The sequence below is a fragment of the Thalassophryne amazonica genome, chromosome 5 (genome assembly GCF_902500255.1).
Source record: "Thalassophryne amazonica chromosome 5, fThaAma1.1, whole genome shotgun sequence".
In the NCBI taxonomy this organism is placed as follows: domain Eukaryota; kingdom Metazoa; phylum Chordata; class Actinopteri; order Batrachoidiformes; family Batrachoididae; genus Thalassophryne; species Thalassophryne amazonica.
The window spans coordinates 92,626,610-92,652,476 of record NC_047107.1 but is presented as its reverse complement, the minus strand read 5'-3'; the positions used below and the strand labels follow the sequence as shown (position 1 = coordinate 92,652,476).

At 40.9% G+C, this 25,867-nt stretch overlaps 2 protein-coding genes across 3 annotated transcripts in view; one reads left to right on the top strand and one right to left on the bottom strand.

Moving 5' to 3' along the window:
• Nucleotides 1–2,430, top strand: part of tesca (tescalcin a) — a 44,523-nt gene extending 42,093 nt beyond the window's left edge. Inside the window, exon 9 of the mRNA XM_034170895.1 lies at nucleotides 2,254–2,430. The gene's annotated coding sequence lies outside the window, so the exon portion shown is untranslated. The remainder of the gene's footprint in view (nucleotides 1–2,253) is intronic.
• An 806-nt stretch (nucleotides 2,431–3,236) lies between these two features.
• Nucleotides 3,237–25,867, bottom strand: part of fbxw8 (F-box and WD repeat domain containing 8) — a 51,859-nt gene continuing 29,228 nt past the window's right edge. For both annotated transcript variants that reach the window (XM_034170893.1, XM_034170894.1), the window contains 4 exons: nucleotides 18,482–18,609; nucleotides 7,460–7,633; nucleotides 6,215–6,331; nucleotides 3,237–4,257 (listed from right to left, as the gene is read on the bottom strand). In XM_034170893.1, the coding sequence (XP_034026784.1) occupies nucleotides 4,092–4,257; nucleotides 6,215–6,331; nucleotides 7,460–7,633; nucleotides 18,482–18,609 (585 nt within the window). In that variant the 3' untranslated portion in view covers nucleotides 3,237–4,091. The remainder of the gene's footprint in view (nucleotides 4,258–6,214; nucleotides 6,332–7,459; nucleotides 7,634–18,481; nucleotides 18,610–25,867) is intronic.

Sequence of the window (25,867 nt, the reverse complement as noted above, 5' to 3'; positions counted from 1 at the left end):
CTATAAGAAATCAGGAAAAAAAAATTGTGGCAGTCAGTAACAGTTACTTTTTAGACCAAGCAGAAGGAAAAAAATATGGACTCACTCAATTCTGAGGAATAAATTATGGAATCACCCTGTAAATTTTCATCCCCAAAACTAACACCTGCATCAGATCAGATCTGCTCATTAGTCTGCATCTAAAAAGGAGTGATCACACCTTGGAGAGCTGTTGCACCAAGTGGACTGACATGAATCATGGCTCCAACACGAGAGATGTCAATTGAAACAAAGGAGAGGATTATCAAACTCTTAAAAGAGGGTAAATCATCACGCAATGTTGCAAAAGATGTTGGTTGTTCACAGTCAGCTGTGTCTAAACTCTGGACCAAATACAAACAACATGGGAAGGTTGTTAAAGGCAAACATACTGGTAGACCAAGGAAGACATCAAAGCGTCAAGACAGAAAACTTAAAGCAATATGTCTCAAAAATCGAAAATGCACAACAAAACAAGTGAGGAACGAATGGGAGGAAACTGGAGGAAACTGGAGTCAACGTCTGTGACCGAACTGTAAGAAACCGCCTAAAGGAAATGGGATTTATATACAGAAAAGCTAAATGAAAGCCATCATTAACACCTAAACAGAAAAAACAAGGTTACAATGGGCTAAGGAAAAGCAGTCGTGGACTGTGGATGACTGGATGAAAGTCATATTCAGTGATGAATCTCGAATCTGCATTGGGCAAGGTGATGATGCTGGAACTTTTGTTTGGTACCGTTTCACTGAGATTTATAAAGATGTGACTGCCTGAAGAGAACATGTAAATTTCCACAGTCATTGATGATATGGGGCTGCATGTCAGGTAAAGGCACTGGGGAGATGGCTGTCATTACATCATCAATAAATGCACAAGTTTACATTGATATTTGGACACTTTTCTTATCCCATCAATTGAAAGGATGTTTGGGGATGATGAAATCATTTTTCAAGATGATAATGTTGTGTGGGCCGCTGAAGAGGAGGTACTGCTGGCCCACCACCACCAGAGGACATCCTGCCTGGAGTGCAGGCTCCAGGCACAAGAGGGCGCTGCCGCCTCACAGGAGCAGCCGGGGTGACAGCTGTCACTTATCACCTACGACAGCTGTCACCAATCATCTGATCTTCAGTAGTATATCAGCAAGACGACATCTCCACCTCGTTGCCGAGATATCGTTCTACCTAAGAGGTAAAGTGCTCAGCCGATTGTGTTGTCTTCCCGACAATAATACTTTGTTGCTTTGTGTGTTTAATAGCAGACAGTGAGTATTTACAGCTGGAGACTGTGTTGGACTTTTTCCCTACCTCTTTGATAAGTACTCCCACTCCTGCACTTACCAGTTTCTGATGAGGTGGAGGTGGTTTTCCCACCATACGTGTTGCTGGGTGCAAACGCATCCACATCTGTTTTTTGTTCCTCGCCAGCAGTACCAGATCCGACAAGCGGAGGCAGTGGCCACCTGGGAGTTCGGGACTTGGCGGCTCCAGTATTCCCGGGGTTCGGTGGCGGAGGAAATCGTGTGGTTCCGGTTCTGCTTTGGACGGACGTCTCTTATCTTCGAGCCTGCCCACGTGACACATTTTTGTGAATTGACTTCATTGCTTACTATTGTGATCTGCCGTGTTTGTTGTGCTTATTCACAACAGTAAAGCGTTGTTATTTGACTTCCTCCATTGTCCGTTCATTTGCGCCCCCTGTTGTGGGTCCGTGTTCCTACACTTTCACAACAGATAATGCATCTTGCCATAGAGCAAAAACTGTGAAAACATTCCTTGCAAAAAGACACATAGGGTCAATGTCATGGCCTGCAAATACTGCAGATCTCAATCCAATTGAAAATCTCTGGTGGAAGTTGAAGAAAATGGTCCATGACAAGGCTCCAACCTGCAAAGCTGATCTGGCAAGCTGTTATAAAAGCCAGAGGTGGTGCAACAAAATACTAGTGATGTGTTGGAGCGTTCTTTTGTTTTTCATGATTCTATAATTTTTCCTCAGAATTGAGTGATTCCATATTTTTTTTTCCCTCTGCTTGGTCTAAAAAAGTAACCGTTACTGACTGCCACAATTATTTTTCCTGAATTCTTATAGTGTTTCTTAAAGCCAGAAAGTTGCCATTTGAAATGACTTTAGTTTTGTGTCATGTCTGTGATCTGCTTTTTTTCTACAAAATTAAACAACTGAATGAACATCCTCCGATGCCGGTGATTCCATAATTTTTGCCAGGGGTTGTATTTGTCATGGCTATTTTAAGAAGACTCTCTCCAGTCCTTCAATGGAAGCAAGTCAAACATTGATGTTACAGCACTACGCTTCACCTACACTATACCCAAAAACCTTAATATACTAGAAAAAGGTTTCTATTAAATCTGATTCAAATCTCCCACTGAGGAACAACCAGTAATGAATGCCAAAAGTCATTGTCTTTCTACAATCAATAGGGAGCAGTAAATATGCACCAAACTTTACATCAGAATTTATATTAACTAGTGTCTTGCTTGTGGGGATCCACAGGCTCTAGATTGGGTAGTGTTTATAAAATAGGTAGGTGACATTTTTCAAGGTTGGTAATAAATTATGCAAAGTTTCTATAATGATTTTAACTGAAAGTTCAGGAAATTAAAATGAGAAAGTTTTGTAAAGAATTGTCTTTATTATTTGGCACATTTCGTTGATGTCATGTTTCGCAATTGACAAGCTTGAGATATTTCCCTTGTTTAGAGCTTGTCTGGTTACCAGGGACTGATTAATGGTGATATCAACATCCATTGTTCAATGTTATTGCCTAATATCCCTAATTTATCCAAAAATATTAGTCTTACCAGCTTTCTGTTTTCACGGCATTCATAATTGACCCAAAGTACATAAGCATACCAAACTGCCAATGTCAGCTCTCCCCAGTTTCTCCATGATCGAAGTTACACACACGCACAGAGGCCGCTTGTCTTTTAATATATAGATGACACTCATTACAGCAACAACAGACACTAACTTCATACCAACTACAACTACAAACTACTAACTACAAAGACTAGAAAAAAGGTTTTATTTCCATGAAACTGGCATAGTGCCATCTATCCAAATTCTTATAAGGTGCATCAGTTCAGGTTTTGGTAGGAATATCATACTAAACAGGAAGGAAAGTCACTGAAGAGTCATTGAGTTCTAGCTCCAGACAGACAGATGAACAAGCCAAGTGGGCAATAATTACAGCTAATTCTACAGCATTGTTTTATTTCTAAATCCAAAAAGGGGGTGGGGGTGTTCATGCTTCTTCAGACAAGCGTAACAGTTCAGAGATGAGTTTATGTCCTATTATCAGACTGCAGACTAACATACTACACCTCTCTGCATTCTCTTCTCAAGCCGTCAAATTATACACATCTGTGTGTTATCAGCCTGTAATGTGAATGTTTCACTGCCAAAAGCTGCTCTGGCAGTCGCGGGTCACTGATTATGGCCACCAGCTGAAGTGGCAGGATTCAACCAACAATTTAATAGCATTGATGAGATTGTGTAACTAGCAACTATTGTTCCATGGAGAAAATCCATTCGCCTGGAAGATCTGCTATGATTTTATGATAACTAACATTTACAACTTTTTGATCAGGATTTAAGAAATAGTTTTTACAGAATAACTGTAAAATTTGCACCTAATTATGTGAATGAGCAAAATAAATTCAAAGAATAAATACATACTGAAGATAATTTGTAGAAAAAAAAAACATTTTTAGTGTATGCTTCTTTTATTTTTCTTCTTTTTACAACACTGTACAGTGGCAGAGATCTGGAAAACCAAAGATAACTAATAATTAAATTGAATGTTGTGCTATGACACTGATCTGTGTGATGTGTATATTTGAAATGCAAGTTATACATTAATACCTATGCAAAATTTATAAATGTACAGCACGTACATAGAAACATTTCATTTAACTTAAAACTGAATGAAATAAAAACACTAACAAAAAAATAAAGGGTAGAGTTTGGAGAATCAAACTGATCTGGGATCTGTTTTTTTGTCCGTTAAGCTGTAAACTAATCCTGGTGTCAGTGTGGGAAAGTGAAAGTCAGTGTGATGGATGGGAACCAGACAGCCTGTCGTAAGGCACCGCCAGGCTGATGTTGTAGTTGTAACCAGTGGACTCGGTGTAGTTTGACCTGCAGATGGGCAGTATGTGATCCTGGGAGGAGGCGTCCTCTGAGAAGTCGTAATGGCAGATGACTCCACGGTGTCTAAAGTGGGGGTGGAAAAAAATCCTGTGAGCAGAAAGATCGACAAGAAGTGTAATTCTGCTGGTGTCAGTTTATGCATGTTGGTGCAGGATGTGGGCAGCGTTCTCGATGGGAGAGGCAGTGGGATGTTATTAAGAGATGTCAATTATTTGGCCTGACAAAGTAGAGAAGCTTGAATCTTCGACTGGACTGGGTTGCTTGACGTGAGGACGTTTCGCTTCAAATCACAGAAGCTTCCTCAGCTAAAATTCTTGCTCTGGTAGTCTGACTTCTGTCTTGACTCTTGTAGAGAAGAATAAACCAGAAGCCAACAAAAGCTGGAGTTTATTAACCTAACCAGACCCCACCTATCGAGAGGCTGACTGCTATAGGCTAGTGACTAAACAATAGCTCTAATTAGCACCTATTGTGCTCTAGTTAGCACTCTCCTAATGACAGGACGGAAGCCTCCCCTGATGGCTCCCTTGATGACTCTCTCCTGATGACGTGAATGACTCATTACCATGAACAAAAGACTGAAACTGCTTTGACCTGAGTACCACATTGTAAACAGGGGACAAAGGGTGTCTGAGACCCGCTCCGCGGTTAAGGCTGGGTTTCAACTGTTTTACAAAGAATGCTTCCTTGACACCTCTCTCAAACCATTTCTTCTCTCTGGCTAAGATTTTAACTTCCTTGTCCTCAAACGTGTGGTTAGTGTCTTTCAGGTGGAGATGAACTGCAGACTGAGGTCCACTGGCGACCTCTCTGCGGTGCTGGTATAGCCTCTTGTGTAAAAGTTGCTTCGTCTCACCTATGTAGTGTTCATTACAGTTTTCCTGACATCTGATATGATACACTACATTGCTCTGTTTGTAACTAGGGATCCTGTCCTTAGGGTGAACTAATTTCTGTCTCAAGGTGTTGACTGGTTTAAAGTAAACTGGGATTTTGTGCTGTCTGAAGATCCTCTGTAGTTTTTCCCCTACTCCTGCTAAATAAGGGAGAGACACTCCTCTTCTTCTTGTCTCCATCTCCTGTCTATCTGGTCTCTTTGTTTTCTGGGACTTCTGCACTTTGTCCAGGGACTAACGTAGGTACCCACATACTGTGAGGGCTTTCCGTACAAGTTGTTGCTCTTTAGCCCTTCCCTCTGCAGTTGTGGGCACCTGTAGGGCTCTGTGTTGAAGAGTCCTGATCACCCCGAGCTTGTGTTCAAGGGGGTGGTTTGAGCCAAAGAGCAGATATTTTTAGCTTACGTACCAGTGCCAGGGCCTCATGCCCACAGTTGGTCGTAATGTTTTTGTGTAGGCTCTCAGTTGTCCAGGTGGTTTCCATAGTAGAGAAGCTTGAATCTTCGACTGGACTGGGTTGCTTGACGTGAGGACGTTTCGCTTCAAATCACAGAAGCTTCCTCAGCTAAAATTCTTGCTCTGGTAGTCTGACTTCTGTCTTGACTCTTGTAGAGAAGAATAAACCAGAAGCCAACAAAAGCTGGAGTTTTTTAACCTAACCAGACCCCACCTACCGAGAGGCTGACTGCTATAGGCTAGTGACTAAACAATAGTTCTAATTAGCACCTATTGTGCTCTAGTTAGCACTCTCCTAACGCACACCTCCTTGGCCTGACAAACCTAAAGATAATTTACTGATAAGGAACCAGCAATTCCACTAGAAGGGTTCACACTTTACTGGATTCAGTTTTCACTGAATTGTATGGTTTAATGGCTTGAGACCAGTCCTAACATTTTCACAGTGTTATGTGAAAATCGGTTTATTGGTTATGGTGGAGGCCACATGTCAACTTCACCCATATCCCACTTGGACAATCAAATCAAAGTATCATAATATGTTCTAGATACAGAGCAGCAGTTATTTATTTGACAAATATTTCTGTGTCCCTAAACATGTTGGGGAATGACGAAAAAAATCCCAACTCTAGTTACACCAAAGGAAATGAGAGAGAGAGATGTGTGACCTGCGGTGAGCTGTCAGGTCATCATCTGTGATACAGGCCCCCCGCGGTGACTTGTCATCTGGGATGTTGGCTGTTACCAGAGTGCTGGAGTAAAAACGCACATGCCTCACAGGATGCCTGCAGCCAGAGAGAAAAGCAAAGAAAAACAAGCTAGAATTCAAAGACTCAGTCTCTCCAATCACAGGCACAGAAGCCTACAGAAGCTACTTCAGAGTTGCCAATGGTGTCTTGGCTCACAACGTTTTTGAGGACTGCCTCCTCCAGACAGATTTCCCAGAGTACCATACAGTTTGTATTTGTTAATGACTTATAAGTCAGTGACCTGGGAATGGAACATACTGACTTTACTGTACATCACAATAACTTGAAAGAGATTACTGACTGACCCATGTCAAATCTAATAAATGAAAGTCCATGGTAGTGTCCACATTAAATATGGGTTTGGATCATCTTGGCAAATTGTTTTGATGGTATGATCACATCCAAATAAAAGAGAAAGTAAAACTGGTGGTTGGCAGACTCACAGGGTGTAGGAGCAGTCTGTCACTGTGTCCACTGTTATGAGGTTGTGGAGCTGATATGAATGACAGCCACATGGTTATATCTGCTTCCAACACCTTGGGCAGCACAGTGGCTAGTGGTTAGCACTGTTGCCTCACAGCAAGAAGGTCATGGGATCGATTCCCACCTGTGGCCTTTCTGTGTGGAGTTTGTATGCTCTCCCCATGTTTGCGTGGGTTCCTCCAGGTGCTCCAGTTTCTTCTCACATTCAAAGACATGCAGGGTAGGTGGATTGGAAACTTTAGAATTGCCCATGTCTCCCTTGCAAAAGAGGTCTCGATCTCAACGGGACTAACATGGTTAAATAAAGGTAAAAAAAAAGGCATTGCTTCTATCCTGCTACACGGATCACTGCACACACAGAGAACATTATAATTGATTATGTTGATCCAGGACCCCTAGTTTATGAATGTGAGCAATAATGTTTCCTTTCAGTAGACTCTCAATGGAAAACAAGCTTATACTAGATGCAAATAGAATCTGTTCATGAAGAGCACATCAGAGTGTTGCAATGGAAGATTTGCTCGGCACACAGTCGATTACTGCTGCATACGTATATATGTAGCCATTTAATTTGATAAAAAGTGTTTGAAATGACTAGAGAAGATATGAACATCCAGGCACCACTTCAGGACTGTTTCAAAACTGAGAACAAGGCAGCGGGTTCAGGTCCTGAAGGCCTACCTGTTGTGCATCTCCCACAGTTTGGCTCCTGTCCTCATCTCCCACACACATACAAGTCCTTCTCCTCCACCGCTCACAATCTTCCAATCATCTGCCTGCACTGTGGTGACACCCAGGTGATGAGCGTACAGTGACGCCACAGAGGACCCGGATCGTAGGTCAAACACCCTGACCCTGTATCACAAGAGAAGAAATAATGATCCTGTCCATTGTCTTAAAGTTATCAAGTAATGGTCAGCCAGTCTGTGAAGGAAAATTAAATCAGAAAAACAAGCTTTAAAAAATATCTATTATTATGCATTGATTTAAAAATAAGTGACCTGAGCCTCTGTACATGATGTCATGATCCCAGCATGGCCTGTGGGCTGCTGTGTGCGGTTGGTGGACAATAAATATTTAATCTTGTTGAGGCTCATTTGCATCAATTTCAAGTAGAGCTACACTTCACATGCTTGATGAACATATGTATGAGGGTAGGCTGAAAAGTTCTAAGGCTGACTATGATGCAGTTGTCAAACAAATTCAGGGTTATTTTTCTACATAGTCTCCCTGTAACTCCACACACTTCTTCCAGCGGTGCTTGAGTGCTTCAATTCCCTTGGCATAGAAGCTTTCATCTTGAGAGTCAAAATAGTCCTCAGCGGCAGCCATCACCTCATCACTGCTCCGATAGTGCTTCCCAGCCAAGTTTTTTTTCAGGTTTGGTAACAGATGAAAGTCAGAGGGTGCCAAGTCAGGGGAGTATGGTGGGTGATCTACCAGTTCGAATCCACACTCGTGGATAGTGGCCATGGCCACTGTTGACTTGTGAGCTGGGGCATTATCTTGATGGAACAGCACCCCTTTCGTCAGCTTTCCTGGTTGCTTCTTTTTGATAGCCTCGCGTAACTGTCTCAGCAGGTTAGAATAGTACTGTCCATTTATGGTTTGTCCCTTTTCAAGATAGTCCACGAACACAATGCCCTTGGCATCCCAGAAAACTGAAACCATGACCTTCCCGCAGACGAAACGACCTTGGCCTTCTTTGGAGGTGGTGACCTTGGGTGTTTCCACTGCATTGATTTTTTTTTTGTCTCTGGTTCAAAGTGGTGAACCCAACACTTATCCTGGGTAAGAAAACGTTCCACGTAATTGGCTGGATCCTCTTCAAATTGCGCCAAGTTTGCCTTCGACATGACTAGCCTGGTGCGTTTCTGATCAGGCATCAGAAGACGTGGCACCCACCGAGCTGACACCTTTGACATTCCAAGTTCTTCATGCAGAATGTGTTCAATTCTCTCACGGGATATTCCCACAGTATCTGCTAGCTGATTAATCGTCGATCGTCTGTCGTCCATCACCATTTCATGAACAAGGTCAATGTTTTTCTGGGTTGTGGCTGTTGCAGGCCGCCCAGACCTTGGGTCGTCTTCAAGGCTCTCTCTGCCCCTCTTAAATTCAGCTGCCCACTTCTGCACTGTAGATATGGAGGGAGCTTCATCCCCTAATGTAGCAACCATATCCACATGAATGTCCTTGGGCTTTAAACCCTTCTTATGCAGGTACTTAATCACACCCTGATGCCAGATTTAGTCCATTTTTGCCGTTTCCCGCTACCACAAACTTTCAAACTTGGCTATGAACCACAAACTACCTCACAACCTGGAAGAAAATAACACAGTCATCAGAACAATTGAACTTAATGCATGCCAAGTTTTATTGAAATGGGATTTCTCCTTCTTGGTGAGCCTTAGAACTTTTCAGCCTACCCTCATACATATTTATGATACCAAGAGGGCGGGCCAACACCACCATTCTGAGGAGACGTTCTTTGAAAACCCGGCAAAGTGCACTCCTGACTACCTGGGGATAAATATATACAGATACTGTGGGCGGCAATAGCTCAGTTGGTAGAGTAAGCTGTCTTATTGGCTGAATGGTCAGTGGTTCGAATCGAGCTCCCAACCAGTCAAAAATCTGCATGTTGGGCAAGAATGTGGATGAATGAGGTGGTGGTCGGAGGGGCCGCAGGTGCAGAATGTCAGCCATGCTTTCGTAAGCTTGCACCAGGGCAGCTGTGGCTACACCAGTAGGTTATCACCACCAATGTGTGAGTGAATGAATAATTCTAATGCCTTCATTTTGCTCCAGACTCTCATTCTCTGCATTTAACGTTTGGAAATTTGCAACACATCTTTTGCTAATGCGTTGCAGCCAAAGGAACCACTCCCTGCACATGAATTGAATGTTAATTTTCACTTTAAATATTCGTTCATGGAGATTTGTTTGGTTGCAAAGGACAACACTACCTTATACAGCCTGAGCTGTGCAGTACTACTTCTGTGATATTCACAGTCCACTCTGAAATGAAAACTCTCATCCTGAGAACACTGGTGGCTTCAACGCAATCCCTAGCAGTGTTTAGGGTGTTATCAGTGAAGACATCCTCCAACAAGACTGTGTGCCAACTCTTTCAAAACAGATGTACAACACAACTAATGTCGAAGTCTAGCCACATTAAAATGAGCGTGTTCTAATCTATTAGAATGGCCAGAGCAGATGGTCACCTGTGGCCTGCTTGAGGTTTCTTCCTATAATAATAAAAAACAAACAACAACAACAAAAAACAAACACTGAGGGAGTTTTTCCTTACCATTGTCATCAATGTCCTCACTCATGAAGTGGATAAGATCTAGACCTTGCTAGTGAGGAGGTGCAAGCGTAAGCAACAGTATGTCATGTGAAGGGACAAAACAGTGCAGACTTTCCTTGCTACTGATCACCTCAGCAGGAGACTTTGTAGATGATCAGGACTTTAAGTATGAGTTTGGAGATTATAACCTGCTGCAAGGAAAACCTGCCACCATCTTGGTCCTTTTTTGTCTACCCCTGGTCTAGAGGAGAAAGCAGTGGACTTGTGACCAGCAGATCTGGTTTGATTCCCCGTCAGGCAGAAAAATCACTAGGAGCATTGAAAAAAAAAAAAAAAGATTTACATCAGAATCACGATTCTGATTCACAATCATTTCAAAAATCAACCTGTAAAATAATGTCTCCATTGTCTCCACAGTTTGCACCACATTAGCATGGAGCAGGAACAAATTTAACCCACTCCGTCAATGCTAAAAGCAAGTGTTTAGGTGCACTTTGGATTCAGTGTGTGAATGTGTAAATATGAGGCATCACTGTAAAGTGCTTTGAGCATCTACAGTAAATGAAAAAGCACCACGGAAATGCAGTCAGTTTACCATATGTAGTGCCTTGAGATGACCTATGTTGTGATTTGACAGAGCCCCAAACCACAAAAATCATTATTATTAAATCCTGCAACAATGGGCACAAAAAGCATGCGCTCCAAGAGCTTTTCTTAGTACCCACTGACTTGTTTAGAATGTTACTCTTTTTGTGGGAAAGTAACATAAGTATATTTTAATATGCAGTTTCCAGCATTTTTTTTTAGGAGATCATGAATTCAGCTTAAATTTGAATGATATTCATTATAAGTACTACATCATTATTGTTTACTTCGGTGTAAGACCTTACTGTTGACAAAAGGCAACAGCAGCAATCTTTTGGCAGGTTTCATATTCATCACAACCCCGAGGGATCTCAGCTCCATCTGTTGTCATTGTGATTTTCTTGCAGCTGAAAGCTTCCAGGACATGACTCCATGCAGCCTCAGCCTCTTTCCAACACTTCATTACCATAATCAAACTCACTTCGGGGACTCGAATTTCATTTCCATTATGAAGGAAAAAAACCTACTGAGTTAAATGGCTAAAGGAGCATGGCAGACTTGTTGTCTTCACTCATGTTTGCTTGTTCAGTGGCATTACGTGATGGAAGCACACGTTTTAACAATGAGGTTTAAACATTACTGGCAGACTGCAGAGGACAATAAATCTAATGTTGGAGGCAGTGTGGTCTTCAGTGAGCTGTCAGCGTGCACGCTGTTGTTCATTAATCAGTAGGAGCTCTGCTTAATGAGCAGCATGGGGAAGGCCACTGTAAAAATGTATGCTTACAATAAATACGTTAAAAGGGAAAAAAAAGCAACCTGTAACCCAATTGCAGTATTTCAAAAGCTTAATGTAATGTCATTCTATTACCTCGTTACTGAGGATGATCTCAGTGCACTCTGCACACAAAGACAAGACAAAAGAAATGCCAGCATGACTTTTACTGAGGTGTATTTTGTTAAACGTCACACTAAAAAAAACCCATAATAATAATAATAATAATAATAATAATAATTTTTAGGAATGAAAATGAAGCACTACGGCACTGTGCATGTGTACTCATGTATGCAGATGATGTAGTGGTTTTTAGTACTTGAAATGTCTGAACATATGCTTTAACCATGGAGCTATGTACAATATTACATATAATGCTATAATGATTTGGGCAGTTGTGTGACACTTACAGTAAAATATATGTTGAAGCACTACATGGGACAGTCTGACGATGAGGAAGATTACATTTTTAGACAGTACTGCAAGGTGCATTCTCAGGCCAAAATGCCAAAAAGACAATTTAAGAGAGTAATTAATTAACAACAATTTTAAAGGATCTATATGTTTCTGCCAGAGCTGGATTAATAGTACCTGATATTGTTGATTTAGTGATAAAACAAAATTTAAAAAAATGCTAAATTACTGAAAATATTAGTGTCTCTGTCAAGTATTTCACCAAAACAAAAAAGAAATAACACTCTACCTTCTGGAGTAGCATTGGTGGGCACAGTTTCGCTAATCCACTTTTCAGATAATTTGAAAACCATCATCGGATCAATTATCTTTCGATAAATTTTGGTCTGATAATTTTTAGACCACTAACATATTATTGCAAGCTTAGTGAATAAAGCTTTAACAGTTAATAAACATTTTTAAAGTCTGATATCAAAGATTTTAGAGCCTACCTGTTAAATGTTTTGTAGCAGACATACAGTTCTATCTTCTACAAACGGAGAGCTGGTATCAGCAGAAACCTCTCTATCTGCTACAATCAGAGGAGAACTGATCACAGAATACAAACAAAATGAGACCATTTCTCTTGAGACCCTACTAACCAGCCTGCAATATCACCCAAGTCATCCAGAGGCCTATAGTTTTAACTTATGGTTAAATTTAAATTTTGGACAAGTTATTTAAATTAACGTCATATCTGAAGTTTTATAAAGTGAAAAAATCAGCTATATGTTTTAGTTTTAAAGTATTGCACTAATTTTAAAGGTTTTAGTGTGGACATGGTGTGTGCAGTGCATTATGGGTACTGTAAAAGTTCAGGACAGGAGAAATGCATTTGAGATGCTCTGATCAGGCTCCACATGGACAACAGCATTACACCCTTTGTATATTGTACCTAAAACTCTCGTGAATATATTCTCCGGGTTTATAAACGTTATTATTGTATTTGTTTTATGTAAAAATGCCAGAAGAAGCTCAGGTTGCTTCTCCATTATTTTCAATTGGAATCACTGTGCAATCGCTTCCTGCTTGCTCTTTAACATCATGCTTATTGTCTTTTACAACACTGTTTGTCGTCTTTGTTCCAGAGTAATATATATATATATAATATATCTGAAATTTGGTTTGTGTTTATTAAATTCCATGCAGATTAAACGTAACAGACACGGATTATTTGGAATAGTTGTTTTGGCAAGGTTTCACGGTCTCTACTGCCATCTACTGGCCAGTAGTGTTCATGGCAGTATTAACAGATGGTTGTCTAATCACAACTTGACTTTTGGCTTTCGCAAATGGCTTTTTTGTTTACATATGAAAAAATTTGCATATTTTACAAAAGCACATTTATATGTAAACCAATACACACGTCACATTAACGTGTTTGTTTTTACATAGAATGAATGAGTCAACCAATCAGTGTTAGCAAAGGCTATTTTACCCATAATCCCTTTGCATCTGTGTGTGTTTGTTACAAAACTTTTTTAGAATTAGTGCATTATTTAAAATTAAAAGTTATGTGTTATATTTTAACTTTGTACAAATGACAGAATTGTCATTAATGTAGTTATTCTATACAGAATAATTTCATAGATAAATCAAAACCATAAGTCAAAACTGCTTTATTTTCCAAGATCTCTGCCTCACAGCGGAACTGCTGTATGCGGTTAAGGAATAATGATTTTTTTTTTCGTGATAATCTGGTGGTCAGGCTCCTTGTGCTGCGGTAGAGTAAAATATATAGTAAACAGGAGCTTCCAGCAGGGGGCACAGCGCACAAAGACAGAAGTAGTGAATCATTGTTTGGGTTTGTGATCGTGGTGTTAAAACTCAATTTTGAAAGTTATCGGTTATCAGTTAGCTGTAGCGTCCGATAAATTTTTGGGTGGTCTATCGGTTTAGCTTTTTAAAAGATAACTTTTCAGTTAGCTGATTAGTTGTTATCGAAGCTAACTTTTTGGTTAGCTGTGCCCACCACTGTGTAGTGGTGACTCTATTTACCGTTTTAGAGCTGCAGAGTATCGCGAATAGTCAAGCTAACACATACTCACAGGGAACAGAGAACTCTTTCTGGGTGCCACAGCAAAGTTTAAAACCGTTACTGCTTAAACTCCCCAATATGTGTACAAATCAAGTCTGGTCTAGGAGCATGTGCTGGTGCTGCGTGTCGCAACATCCACCCAACTATGGTACCACTTTTGGTTGTGGATGGCAAAAGCAAAGGCAGACAAATGGCCCATCGTCACTCTCAAAAGTGATTATTTATCTGATGCCGTCAGGTAAAACATGAGCATCCCCTTTACCTTATCCAACTGGCTAGTTCCTCAACACCGAGTCACCTACATGCTGGATCATGGACAGAGAAACATGCCACATGGCCAAAATGTCATCGTTGACGTTCCCTCACAATGTAAGTGATACTCATCTGAGTCTCCCTAAGAAATCGCTCACTTCACAGAAAGTCATTCTAGTTGTACCCAAGGATTCTCAGAAGAGGCCTGTTCCAAAGATATCCAGTTATCATATTAGATCACTGCTGATTAGTGTGTACAGAAGAGGTTAAAGTGACTCTGTTTTAGGCATACTGCCCCCTACTATACTTGCAATTCGTGGGTACATTGGAAGACAAGTTGCCTGTACGACACTATGTAAATATTGCTCAGTAAGTCAATATGGTGTTGTGCAAGCGAGATGTTTGTCAATGTGTGGGTATATTGTTTTCAAGCTACTTTGAGAAAGGCATTGTACATGCTTATTTACCACACACTCTATGCTGTGATATAGTTGATTGTTGTGAATACTAACCATTTTTAATTCATTTGTATTTTGTCTTTTTCAAATGGACCTTATTTTTGAAATAAAGTTGCAACAATACAGACAGTTGCCCAGTTCCGGATCACCTTTTTAAAAGTCCTGCTATACGGAGCCATAATGCAACTGAATGTCCTTTATTGGGTATTGTTGTATTGGGTATTTGGATGTTATCTAGCTGAAAAAGTCTGGATGGGGTAGCCCTTCTACTTAAAGTGTGAAGCCATATTGTGTGTGGTGCAAATGTTTGCCGGAAATGGATCACTTTGCCTGGTTCTGGATCACGACACTCTGTGTCACTTTGGGGGCATTCCTGGCATCTGGCTGGAGCCCTTTTACAGTGCCTTTCGAAACTAAAAGGCCCCACATTCATGCCCATTCGTGATGTTGAGATGACCCCCAAAGTACACATGGCTCACAAGTACTGACACGAGGCTGCTGCTTCAGTGATCCACAACCGGCAAATTTTCACATCAGAGATAAATGCGTGCAGCAATTAAACAGCAAGACATAACACACTGACATTTTCTACCCAAGTAACTAAGTATTTTCCCACTCTAGAACCAAAAACACAGAATGGCTAACTCACCTTTACTACGTCTTAGAGATCGTTACTTTCAAACTTGCAGGAATGAGTGAGTGAGAAAAAGCGCGCACACCGCAGACACCGGGATGTTTTGATTCCTCTGCTGATCACAAGGATGGCTGGATCTGGTCGAGCTTGTGGTTGTTTGTAGACAAAACATCAGTCTTTCCATTGGTACCAAGTATTAGCTTATTTGCGCTGATTACGAGAAACGGCGGCACAAATACTACAGCAGTGATCCAGAACCGGCAATGATCCGGAACTGGGCAAGTGACTGTACCATTATGTGGTCGTTAACATGACAACTATAGTAAAGTTCTAAAATAACAAACTGTTTTCCAAACCTTGTTGCCTTGTGTAGTTATTAAAACATTATGTTGTAAGTGCATGTATTTCTTACTGCTTTTGAAAGATGATGACAGTGTTTGGTTTTTTTTTTTTATTTTATTTATTCATTTTTCGTGTGTTCTTTGTGTTTGTGATCCTTGAATTTACCCAGCAGCCCCTGCGGCACTTAAAGTGAAAATGGTTTTTAAAAAGCCGACAGTGTAATCTGATGTGGCTGCGTCCAAATCATCATCATCATCATCGGTTATCTGTAATAAAGATAAGTGGGAAAATACCCTTATATTAATTTAGATCATATCGCTCACTCCCAGCTTCAGGGCTAATTTTCTTATCACAGCCTCCATAAAGTGTAATAAAATAAAACAAGCTCAAATGACACCGGTATCAACAATGATAAAAGAGAGTGGACCCATGAAGTAAAATTAGAGTTTTTGAAAAAATGAACAATGGTGTGAGGTATGTTTTCACTAGTCTTTCACTTTTTCATGTTCAAAACCTTCCAGTTTGTAATGATGTAGCCTTCTTCAAAACAGCTTTTATCAAAACCGCTCATTTGTTCCCTGGAATGCTCAGAAAAGAGGGAAAAACTCATTTGAAGACAAAAGAAGGGATGCATTAAGCGTTGGCCTTAAGCCACCTTGTCTGAGGGCCAAGGTCTCTGTCCATTAGTCTCCCTCCATTTCTATTTGTCCTCGACTGTGCACTGCGCCAGCTGGAGCCAAAGTGTATAAGCTACTGCTTCTTTGTCTGTGAACAAAACTAAAAAGCTACCAGGCAGATGAAAAGTAAAGAAGGTGTAACAGTCAGTCCCACATGATGACACAGTATATATGTTGAAAACTGTGTGAGTCTAGAATGTTTTCAGAACCTTAGACCTAAACAGCATTTAGAGGAAGAACTCAAATTTTTATTTCCTGTTAATTACATATATTTTAATATTAATTTACTGTCTTAATATATTTATAAATTGTGTAGGTTCTTGTTATCATAGACACACTATTATTATATTATTCATTATTATTGTTAGAATTTTTATTATTATTATTCTATTTTGTCATATAATTTTTGCTGGCTTGAGCAGGGGGACCTTACGTGCCCTGCAGGATTTTAATGGCGTCGTGTGTTAGTAATATAATCTTTGCAACTGTGGTCCCAGCTCTCTTCAGGTCACTGACCAGGTCCTCCCGTGTAGTTCTGGGCTTTCTCAGAATCATTCTTACCCCACAAGGTGAGATCTTGCATGGAGCCCCAGACCTAGGAAGATTGACAGTCATCTTGTGTTTCTTTCATTTTCTAATAATTGTACTAACAGTTGTTGCCTTCTCACCAAGCTGCTTGTCTATTGTCCTGTAGTCCATCCCAGCCTTGTGCAGGTCTACAATTTTGTCCCTGGTGTCTTTAGACAGCTCTTTGGTCTTGTCCATGGTGGAGTGTGACTGAGTGTGTGGACAGGTGTGTTTTATACAGGTAATGGGTTCAGACAGGTTCAATTAATACAGATAAAGAGTGCAGAATAGGAGGGCTTCTTAAAGAAAAACTAACAGGTCTGCGAGAGCCAGAATTCTTGTTGGTAGGTAGGTGGTAGGTTAGTTGGTAGGTGATCAAATACTTATTTCATGCAATAAAATGCAAATTAATGATTTAAAAAAACATATAATGTGATTTTCTGGATTTTTTTTTAGATTCTGTCTCTCACAGTTGAAGTGTACTAATAATAAAAATTACAGACTTCTCCATTCTTTGTAGGTGGGAAAACTTGCCAAATTGGCAGTGTATCAAATACTTATTTTCCCCACTGCAGATTATTTACTGCCCCCTCGTGGAATGGTGTGTGAGTCCAGAATGTCCTCCACCTGTTACCTGTGTTAATGGCACCTTTTGGAACTTACAGGAAACGTTTGACCTCTGTCATTGCCAACAAAGATTATGTTACAAAGTATTGAGTTGAACTTTTGTTATTGACCAAATACTTATTTTCCACAATAATTTACAAAATACATTCTTTAAAAATCCTACAATGTGATTTCCTGGATTTGTTTTTCTCATTTTGTCTCTCACAGTTGAAGTGTACCTATGTTGAAAATTACAGACCTCTCTCATCTTTCTAAGTAGGAGAACTTGCACAATGAGGGTCTGACCAAATACGTTTTTACCCCACTTTGTGTGTGTGTGTGTGTGTATATATCTATATCTATATATATCTATATATATCTATATATATATATATATATATATATATGTATGTGTGTGCGTGTGTGTGTGTTGGTAAGTAAAAGCACGGAAACGATCTGACTTCCACTTTCAGCCAGCTATTTAACAGCCAAATGGATCTGGTACTGAATAGGAACAGCAGGGGCAGCTTTTGGAAGAAGATGCAGCAAGGATTTTCCTTTTGTTGCCAGCGCATGTACTGCACCATTGCCTAACAAGCTGAGAATAGATGAGAATGGTTCCTTTATGTGGTCGTTTCTCATCTGGAGAGCCAGGTTACCAAGGTGGCAAGTATGTACGAGCACAGGCTACATCTCTATTCAGTGTCTGGGTTTTTTCTTTATCAGCACATCTGTAGAAACTTTGAAAGTCAAGGTAACAAAGAGAAAAGACAGATTTGTGAATTGTATACAAATTGAAAAGAGCCGTGTCTTCTCACGTGCTGCTCTCCATTTGTAACTCAGATTCACAGCCTCTGTTACCTGGTGTCAGATAAGATTCCTAACGAAAATTTAGCTTAACTTTTTTTTTTAACAAGTGACATAATTATCACCATATTTTGTCTTTCCACATAATACTTAAATATGCTCTATATAAATGCATTTATGTGTCAGTGCCTCTTACCGCCTGTCTTTGTTTCCGCACGCCAGCAGGTTGGGTGGGCCGTCTGCCAGATTGATACAAATAAAGTCTCCCGGCGAGTTGCCCACACAAACTGTCGTTTGGCCCGTTTCTATGCTGTATACGTGTATCTGGAATAAAACAAAAGATAAGATGCTTTGTTCAGATTTCAGTCGCGGCCACTTTCTTAAACAGAAAAGTGGAAAAAAGTCACCAACAACCTACTCTTAGTTATCAATATGAGTGAGATTGCTGTTCCAGGTCAGGTCACGTCAGGTCTAAGAATATGCATTGGTGCCGTGCACTGCCGCATCCACCCCACTATGGATCTGCCTTGAGTCCTCAATTTTGACGGTGTTCTAGCAACTCACAAGACGTCTGACAAACAACACCGTGGGCTTATTACAATGCAGGAGATGATTCACTGCAATTGGAGAACTGATATGATTTATCACAAAAGCTTCAAGACAAGTATGGTGTAATCATGCACAGTTTTGTTTCATTTGTGGAAAAAATGACCTGACTTGACACCAGTATCGAAGAATAGCCAGAATTGCCTTCAAGACTAAGGGCCCCTTCACACATAGTGCGAAGTTTGGTCGACGTCTGGCCGATTACGGCAAAGCAGTTTGAAATTAGCGCACCACGAAACATCGCACCGATGTGCAGGCGTGCATGAACTCGATGAGAGAGTTCGTGCACGCGCTGGAGTCTGTCAAGCAGGAACAGTGCCAGGTGCACCACATGGCGCCGCTTATGTGGAAGAAATAAAAACCAGCTGGTACATGTGGAACCACATCATGCCACTTACATGGAATAAATAAAAAAATAATAATCAGCCGGTACCTGTGGGACCACATCGTGCCGCTTATGTATAATAATAATAATAATAATAACAATAATAATAAAAACAAAAAACACACCACCCAGGACGCAAACTCGCGCCTTTCAAAAGCTCTGATTCCCAGTCAGCGACTTTACCACTGAGCTACGGAGCTGTTCTTTGAAAGCTGTGGGAAGCTGCCTCATATCAGGAAGGACATGGAAGTATTACAAAAAAAAATTAAGGTCCCACACCATATAAAAACACTGCATTTTTCAAGCGAGCAATACAAATATGATCCGTCTGTTCCTCTGGTGATGACCCATGGTCACTTACATACAGTCATGAAATGACATGAATGAGAAGCACGGCGCTCTTATAATGTCCACATCTGCTGGCGGCATGTACAGCCGGCCCCGTGCACGTGTCCTGCCCGACACACGTGTCTTGTGGACGGCACGCCGCAGCACAGACACTGCATCGTGTGGAACAGAGCTCACGTGGGTGACGTGACGGTCAGATCGCCCGCTGCCTGTTCTGATTTGACGGTCTGTTTCAACCTGGCAGGCTGTCAACATCTGCTCCCTACGCGCTCATTGGCTGCAGCTTGTCACCACCGCGATATATGTTTTTATTTATGTCCACGTAAATGCAGCAATCAGACACACGTGCCTCACAGTGGACAGCTGGTAGTCCATGTCTGTCCAAACACAGTAGGTGTTGTGTAGCTGGAATGTCCAGAATGACAGATCACCACAGCTGCTTCTGTCATAGCCACACCTCCTGTCAGTTCTCAGCACACACACCAAAGCCACAGTCATGTGGAACTTAGATAAATTTCACAGCAGTATGACAGTGGTCGTCTGCAGTCTGCTGGCATGTGAAGAGTGCGACTGGCCACACATTTTCTAAGTGCCATGCGAACGGTGTTAGATATTCATGCGTGTCACCTGGAATTTGGCCGACACCTGTCACAAGAGGGTGCGATGGGCTCGCACAGTGTACACTTTGTCTTTCAGGTGCTTGTGTGTGCAAATAGTTGTAGCAACAGGTGTACGAGGCGTTGGAGGCAGGTATGACATTACATGGTTTGCACACAATTCCTGTGTCATGCGCACTAAGTGTGCACTGCGTCCAAACTTCACACTATGTGTGAAGGAGCACTAAGCAGGACCACAGCAAGAGGAATTTTTTCAAGCTCCACAACTGTTTGCTTTTTGCACGATTACAACCTTTCAAGTTCATCCAAGACTCACAAGATACCACCAAGACTATCGCTACAACTCCCAAGATTTTAGACTGGTGGTCATAGAAATAGCAAAAATTGTGTGTAAGGGGAATGGAGTTTAACAACAGTGTCCACATTTGGCATGAAATAGTAAAAGCATTTGAGTCAATACACTTAAAATAATTTACAATATGCATTTGGGCTACCTCTAAATTCTGCCCCTACAAAACAAAAACTGATGACATTAGATAATAATACTGTAAAGTGCGAGTTGTACAAAAGATTCCTATCTGTGTACTGCAGTACCCCTGTGCCAATAAAAGCCCACTAGCACTCACACCAAAGGGCATTCTTCAATCAACATGAAGCACACGTCGCCTCTGGCTCTGTATCAGCAGCGAACTATCTTCATATAAGTGACAATGATGTCATCTGGAGCTGGAGTAATTGGTCAATTAGCATCTGGTGTTTACTCATCCAAGTGAGACAGAGCTAACAAGAGAACCGCCAGGCAAAATTGTGTTTGAATAATTAAAACGATAAAGAAATTAAAGCAAGGAGGGGGGCAGAGGAGAGCCAAGAGAGAAACAGAAGGTAGAAGAGGGAGAGAGAGAGCGAGAAAGAGAGAGAGAGAGAGAGAGAAGAGAAACAACAAAGAAGTTTGAAGGAGTGGAAATAGAGAACCATGATGTAAGACTTGAGTCGATGCCAGTGGTTTTTGTGTGTCTCTTATTTGGTCCAAGCAAAGCTTTAATTGCACATCACCCGGGGGCAAAACCCAAATCGCACTGGACTTTAAATTGACAGCTTGACAGGATTTCGACAGCAGAAGCCAGAGATGAAAACGAGAGAAGGATCCAGAAAAGAGTTTCAACCTGCTGTTCTCAATCAGTCATTTCAGTTTTAAGAACTTATTAATTAAATAGGTGTATGTCTCACATACCAAAAAAAGTTAAGTGAGGAAGATATATGGAACATTTTGTTAAAATACTTGGAGCTGTCTATAAAGTGTAATAGTATGTTTTTAGTGAAGTAATGCGCAGCTGGAGTCAACTCATTATGTTAATGCCCCTTCTAGAGCTCCAGTGAGACTTTGTGACAAAGGAAGCTGAAAGAGTGGCTTGTAATTACACATTTTGCTTATTATTTCTGCAAAATCTTTATTCAGAAATAAGATGCACTGTGAATTCATTTGTTTTCAGTACCATGTGAATAAATGGAGATGAGTAGACCGAACCATGACCCATGAGCGTCATGACCCACAGAATAGACGCTCGAGGAGCATTTAAAGTAACAAACCTAAATTATTGGTATCTCCATTTAGGAAGTTCATTGTCTTATTTAGATATTTACATCCTTTTTGTTGGTCTGCCCAATCGATCACAAACAGACTCATGTTGTGCATGGCTGAGCATAGCCTTACCCACACAGCCTGGTTGATTTAGGGCTCAAGGTCAAATGTCAATGTTACACAAAGCTGTTTTTCTGCAACACTTAATGAATTTAATAGCTTTTGTATACAACATTGATAAATTAGGACCCTGCTGCTGAGTGTAGATTCAAGACTATCACAAAACCAGAGACTCTAACACCTCACTCAGCTTGTGAGGTGCTACAACAAGGGCATCCATTGATTACAAAGATCACAACTGTCTGCAAAGTCAAGGTCAGTGAACCTTCCCTCACTGGCATAGACACTCAAGTTGCTGGACTTCCGCAGACTGTATATATACTGGACATAGCCCCCGTGATGTCATCCATTGGTTTTCTATAGATAACCACAGTCTGAATTGCCCCCCCTAGAAATTAGTCCCCTTTTGCAAGGTGCACATGCATGCAACAGTGGTGACGCACATGGTTTACTTCCAGTAAAATCAGTCCCGCCTGGGTTTCTCGCTTTGCCGCCGAAGGAATAGGATGCTATATACAAGGTCAATTAGAAAAGTGTCCGACCTTATTATTTTTTTCAAAAACCATATGGATTTGAATCACGTGTGATTACATCAGACATGCTTGAACCCTCGTGGGCATGCGAGAGTTTTTTCACGTCTGTCGGTTACGTCATTCGCCTGTGGGCAGTCTTTGAGTGAGGAGTCGCCCACCCTCTCGTTGATTTTTTCATTGTTTAGGAATGGCTCAGAGACTGCTGCTTTGTTTGATCAAACTTTTTTCAAAACTGTAAGGCACAACTGAGTGCACACCATTCGATAAATTCAGCTGGTTTTCGGTAAAAATTTTAACGGCTGATGAGAGATTTTGGTCTGGTAGAGTCGCCGTAAGGACGGCCCACGGCGCCTGACGGCGATCTGCGCTTCAAGGCGGCAACGTCTCACCGTTTCAAGTTGAAAACTTCCACATTTCAGGCTCTGTTGATCCAGGAAGTCGTCAGAGAACAGAGAACTTTCAGAAGAAGTTGGCATGAGGAGTTTATTCGGACATTCCATTGTTAACGGACATTTTGTAATGAAAGAACGTGCGGGCAGAGTCGCATGTCGGGCCGGACCCGACCGCGGGGTATATATTGTATATATATATATTGTATATATATATATATATATATATATATATAGGGTATCCCAAAAAATATACAACATTTAAAACACTCGGTTTGACCCTTAAATGCTACAAACTTAATCACTTACGTTTCTTTTTTACTTGCAGAGACCCTGAAGTTTATGTTGATGCTAAGCAAGACTCAAGAAAATGCCAAGATTAACCATACTACAGCGAACAAAAATTGAGTTGTGGCACCAGACCAAGAGTGTCAAACAGGTGCAGCGACTTTATGCTAGACTGACAAAATGCAGGGCCATTGGTATGAAAAACTTTATATATATATATATATATATATATCAGGGCTTTGAACCGGGTCAAGGAACGAAAACGAAAACCGGGAACTTTTCCTGTTTTACATGGAAAAGAAACAAAACCAGAAGCTTTATTATTTTTTATGTTCCGGAACAGAAACACTTATTAAAAATAATGGTAACTGGTTAATACCGGTTTTTATTTCGTTCCTCAAACTTTCCGTAGCCTACAAATAAAAAAAAAAAAAAAAGTAATTCTTCTACTGCGCAAGTTTCTATGACCCGCTAGGGTTCACTTCCTGTGTGACGTCGTTTGCTGACTGAATGGAGAGAGCGGGAAGGTGGACTACTATCACGTCTCCACATCTTAAATAAGAGGTAAATATTGCAGTCTATTGTTATTCAAAAACCTGATGACTGAATGGGCTGAGGGATTTTGTGGTTGCCCACTGAGTGTCATAGCCACGTGACTTTATAATGTCGTTGATGTTTGTGTTGACAATCCTTCGGTTAACAATAAACAACACATTTGAAATAATAATTGTTTTGAATTATTTCTTGTCTAATTTAATGAAGGTTGTAATAGAATTTGCCTACATTTGGCTTAAACTGGATGAGACAGAGGCATAATTTTATAGCCATTTGTTAAATAGCTGACGGAATGTAATTAACCGTTCCGGGAACAAAATTTTTTTTGTTCTAACCGGGTCGGGAATGTCTATTTAATGGTGGAACCCAAAACCGGAAACGTTAAAATTCTGTTTCTGTTCGGAATGAACCAAATGGAAAAAAAAATCTGGTTCAAAGCCCTGATATATATATATATATATATATATATATATATATACACACGAGGGCTATCAATAAAGTAACGGTCCTTTTTATTTTTTTCAAAAACTATATGGATTTCATTCATATGTTTTTACGTCAGACATGCTTGAACCCTCGTGCGCATGCGTGAGTTTTTCCACGCCTGTCGGTGACGTCATTCGCCTGTGAGCACTCCTTGTGGGAGGAGTCGTCCACCCCCTCGTCGGAATTCCTTTGTCTGAGAAGTTGCTGAGAGACTGGCGCGTTGTTTGATCAAAATTTTTTCTAAACCTGTGAGACACATCGAAGTGGACACGGTTCGAAAAATTAAGCTGGTTTTCAGTGAAAATTTTAACGGCTGATGAGAGATTTTGAGGTGATTCTGTCGCTTTAAGGACTTCCCACGGTGCGAGACGTCGCTCAGCGGTCCCAGGCGCCGTCGTCAGCCTGTTCAAGCTGAAAACCTCCACATTTCAGGCTCTATTGATCCAGGACGTCGTGAGAGAACAGAGAAGTTTCAGAAGAAGTCGGTTTCAGCATTTTATCCGGATATTCCACTGTTAAAGGAGATTTTTTTTAATGAAAGACGTGCGGACGGGTCCGCGCGTCGGGACGCAGCTGCGGCGGCACAGGAAAAACACCTCCGTGTTGATAACCATTTGTAAAATCCAGGTGGCTTTTGATGGCTTTCAGTGGAGTGAGTATATGAGAAATTGTTTAACAGCAGGACATGTTCCAACTTGTCCTTAAGGCTTCCAACGGAGGTGTTTTTCCTGTGGCGGAGCGTCGCGGCAGCTGCGAGCCGACGCGCGGACCCGTCTGCACGTCTTTCATTAAAAAAATCTCCTTTAACAGTGGAATATCCGGATAAAATGCTGAAACCGACTTCTTCTGAAACTTCTCTGTTCTCTCACGACGTCCTGGATCAATAGAGCCTGAAATGTGGAGGTTTTCAGCTTGAAACAGGCTGACAACGGCAGCTGAGAGCGCTGCGCGACGTCTCGCTCCGTGGGAAGTCCTTAAAGCGACAGAATCACCTCAAAATCTCTCATCAGCCGTTAAAATTTTCACTGAAAACCAGCTTAATTTTTCGAACCGTGTCCACTTCGATGTGTCTCACAGGTTTAGAAAAAATTTTGATCAAACAACGCGCCAGTCTCTCAGCAACTTCTCAGACAAAGGAATTCCGACGAGGGGGTGGACGACTCCTCCCACAAGGAGTGCTCACAGGCGAATGACGTCACAGACAGGCGTGGAAAAACTCACGCATGCGCACGAGGGTTCAAGCATGTCTGACGTAAAAACATATGAATGAAATCCATATAGTTTTTGAAAAAAATAAAAAGGACAGCTACTTTATTGACAGCCCTCGTATATATATATATATATATATATATATATATATATATATATATATACACACACACACACAGTAGTGTTCAGAATAATAGTAGTGCTATGTGACTAAAAAGAATAATCCAGGTTTTGAGTATATTTCTTATTGTTACATGGGTAACAAGGTACCAGTAGATTCAGTAGATTCTCACAAATCCAACAAGACCAAGCATTCATGATATGCACACTCTTAAGGCTATGAAATTGGGCTATTAGTAAAAAAAAGTAGAAAACGGGGTGTTCACAATAATAGTAGCATCTGCTGTTGATGCGACAAACTCAAAATTATTATGTTCAAACTGCTTTTTTAGCAATCCTGTGAATCA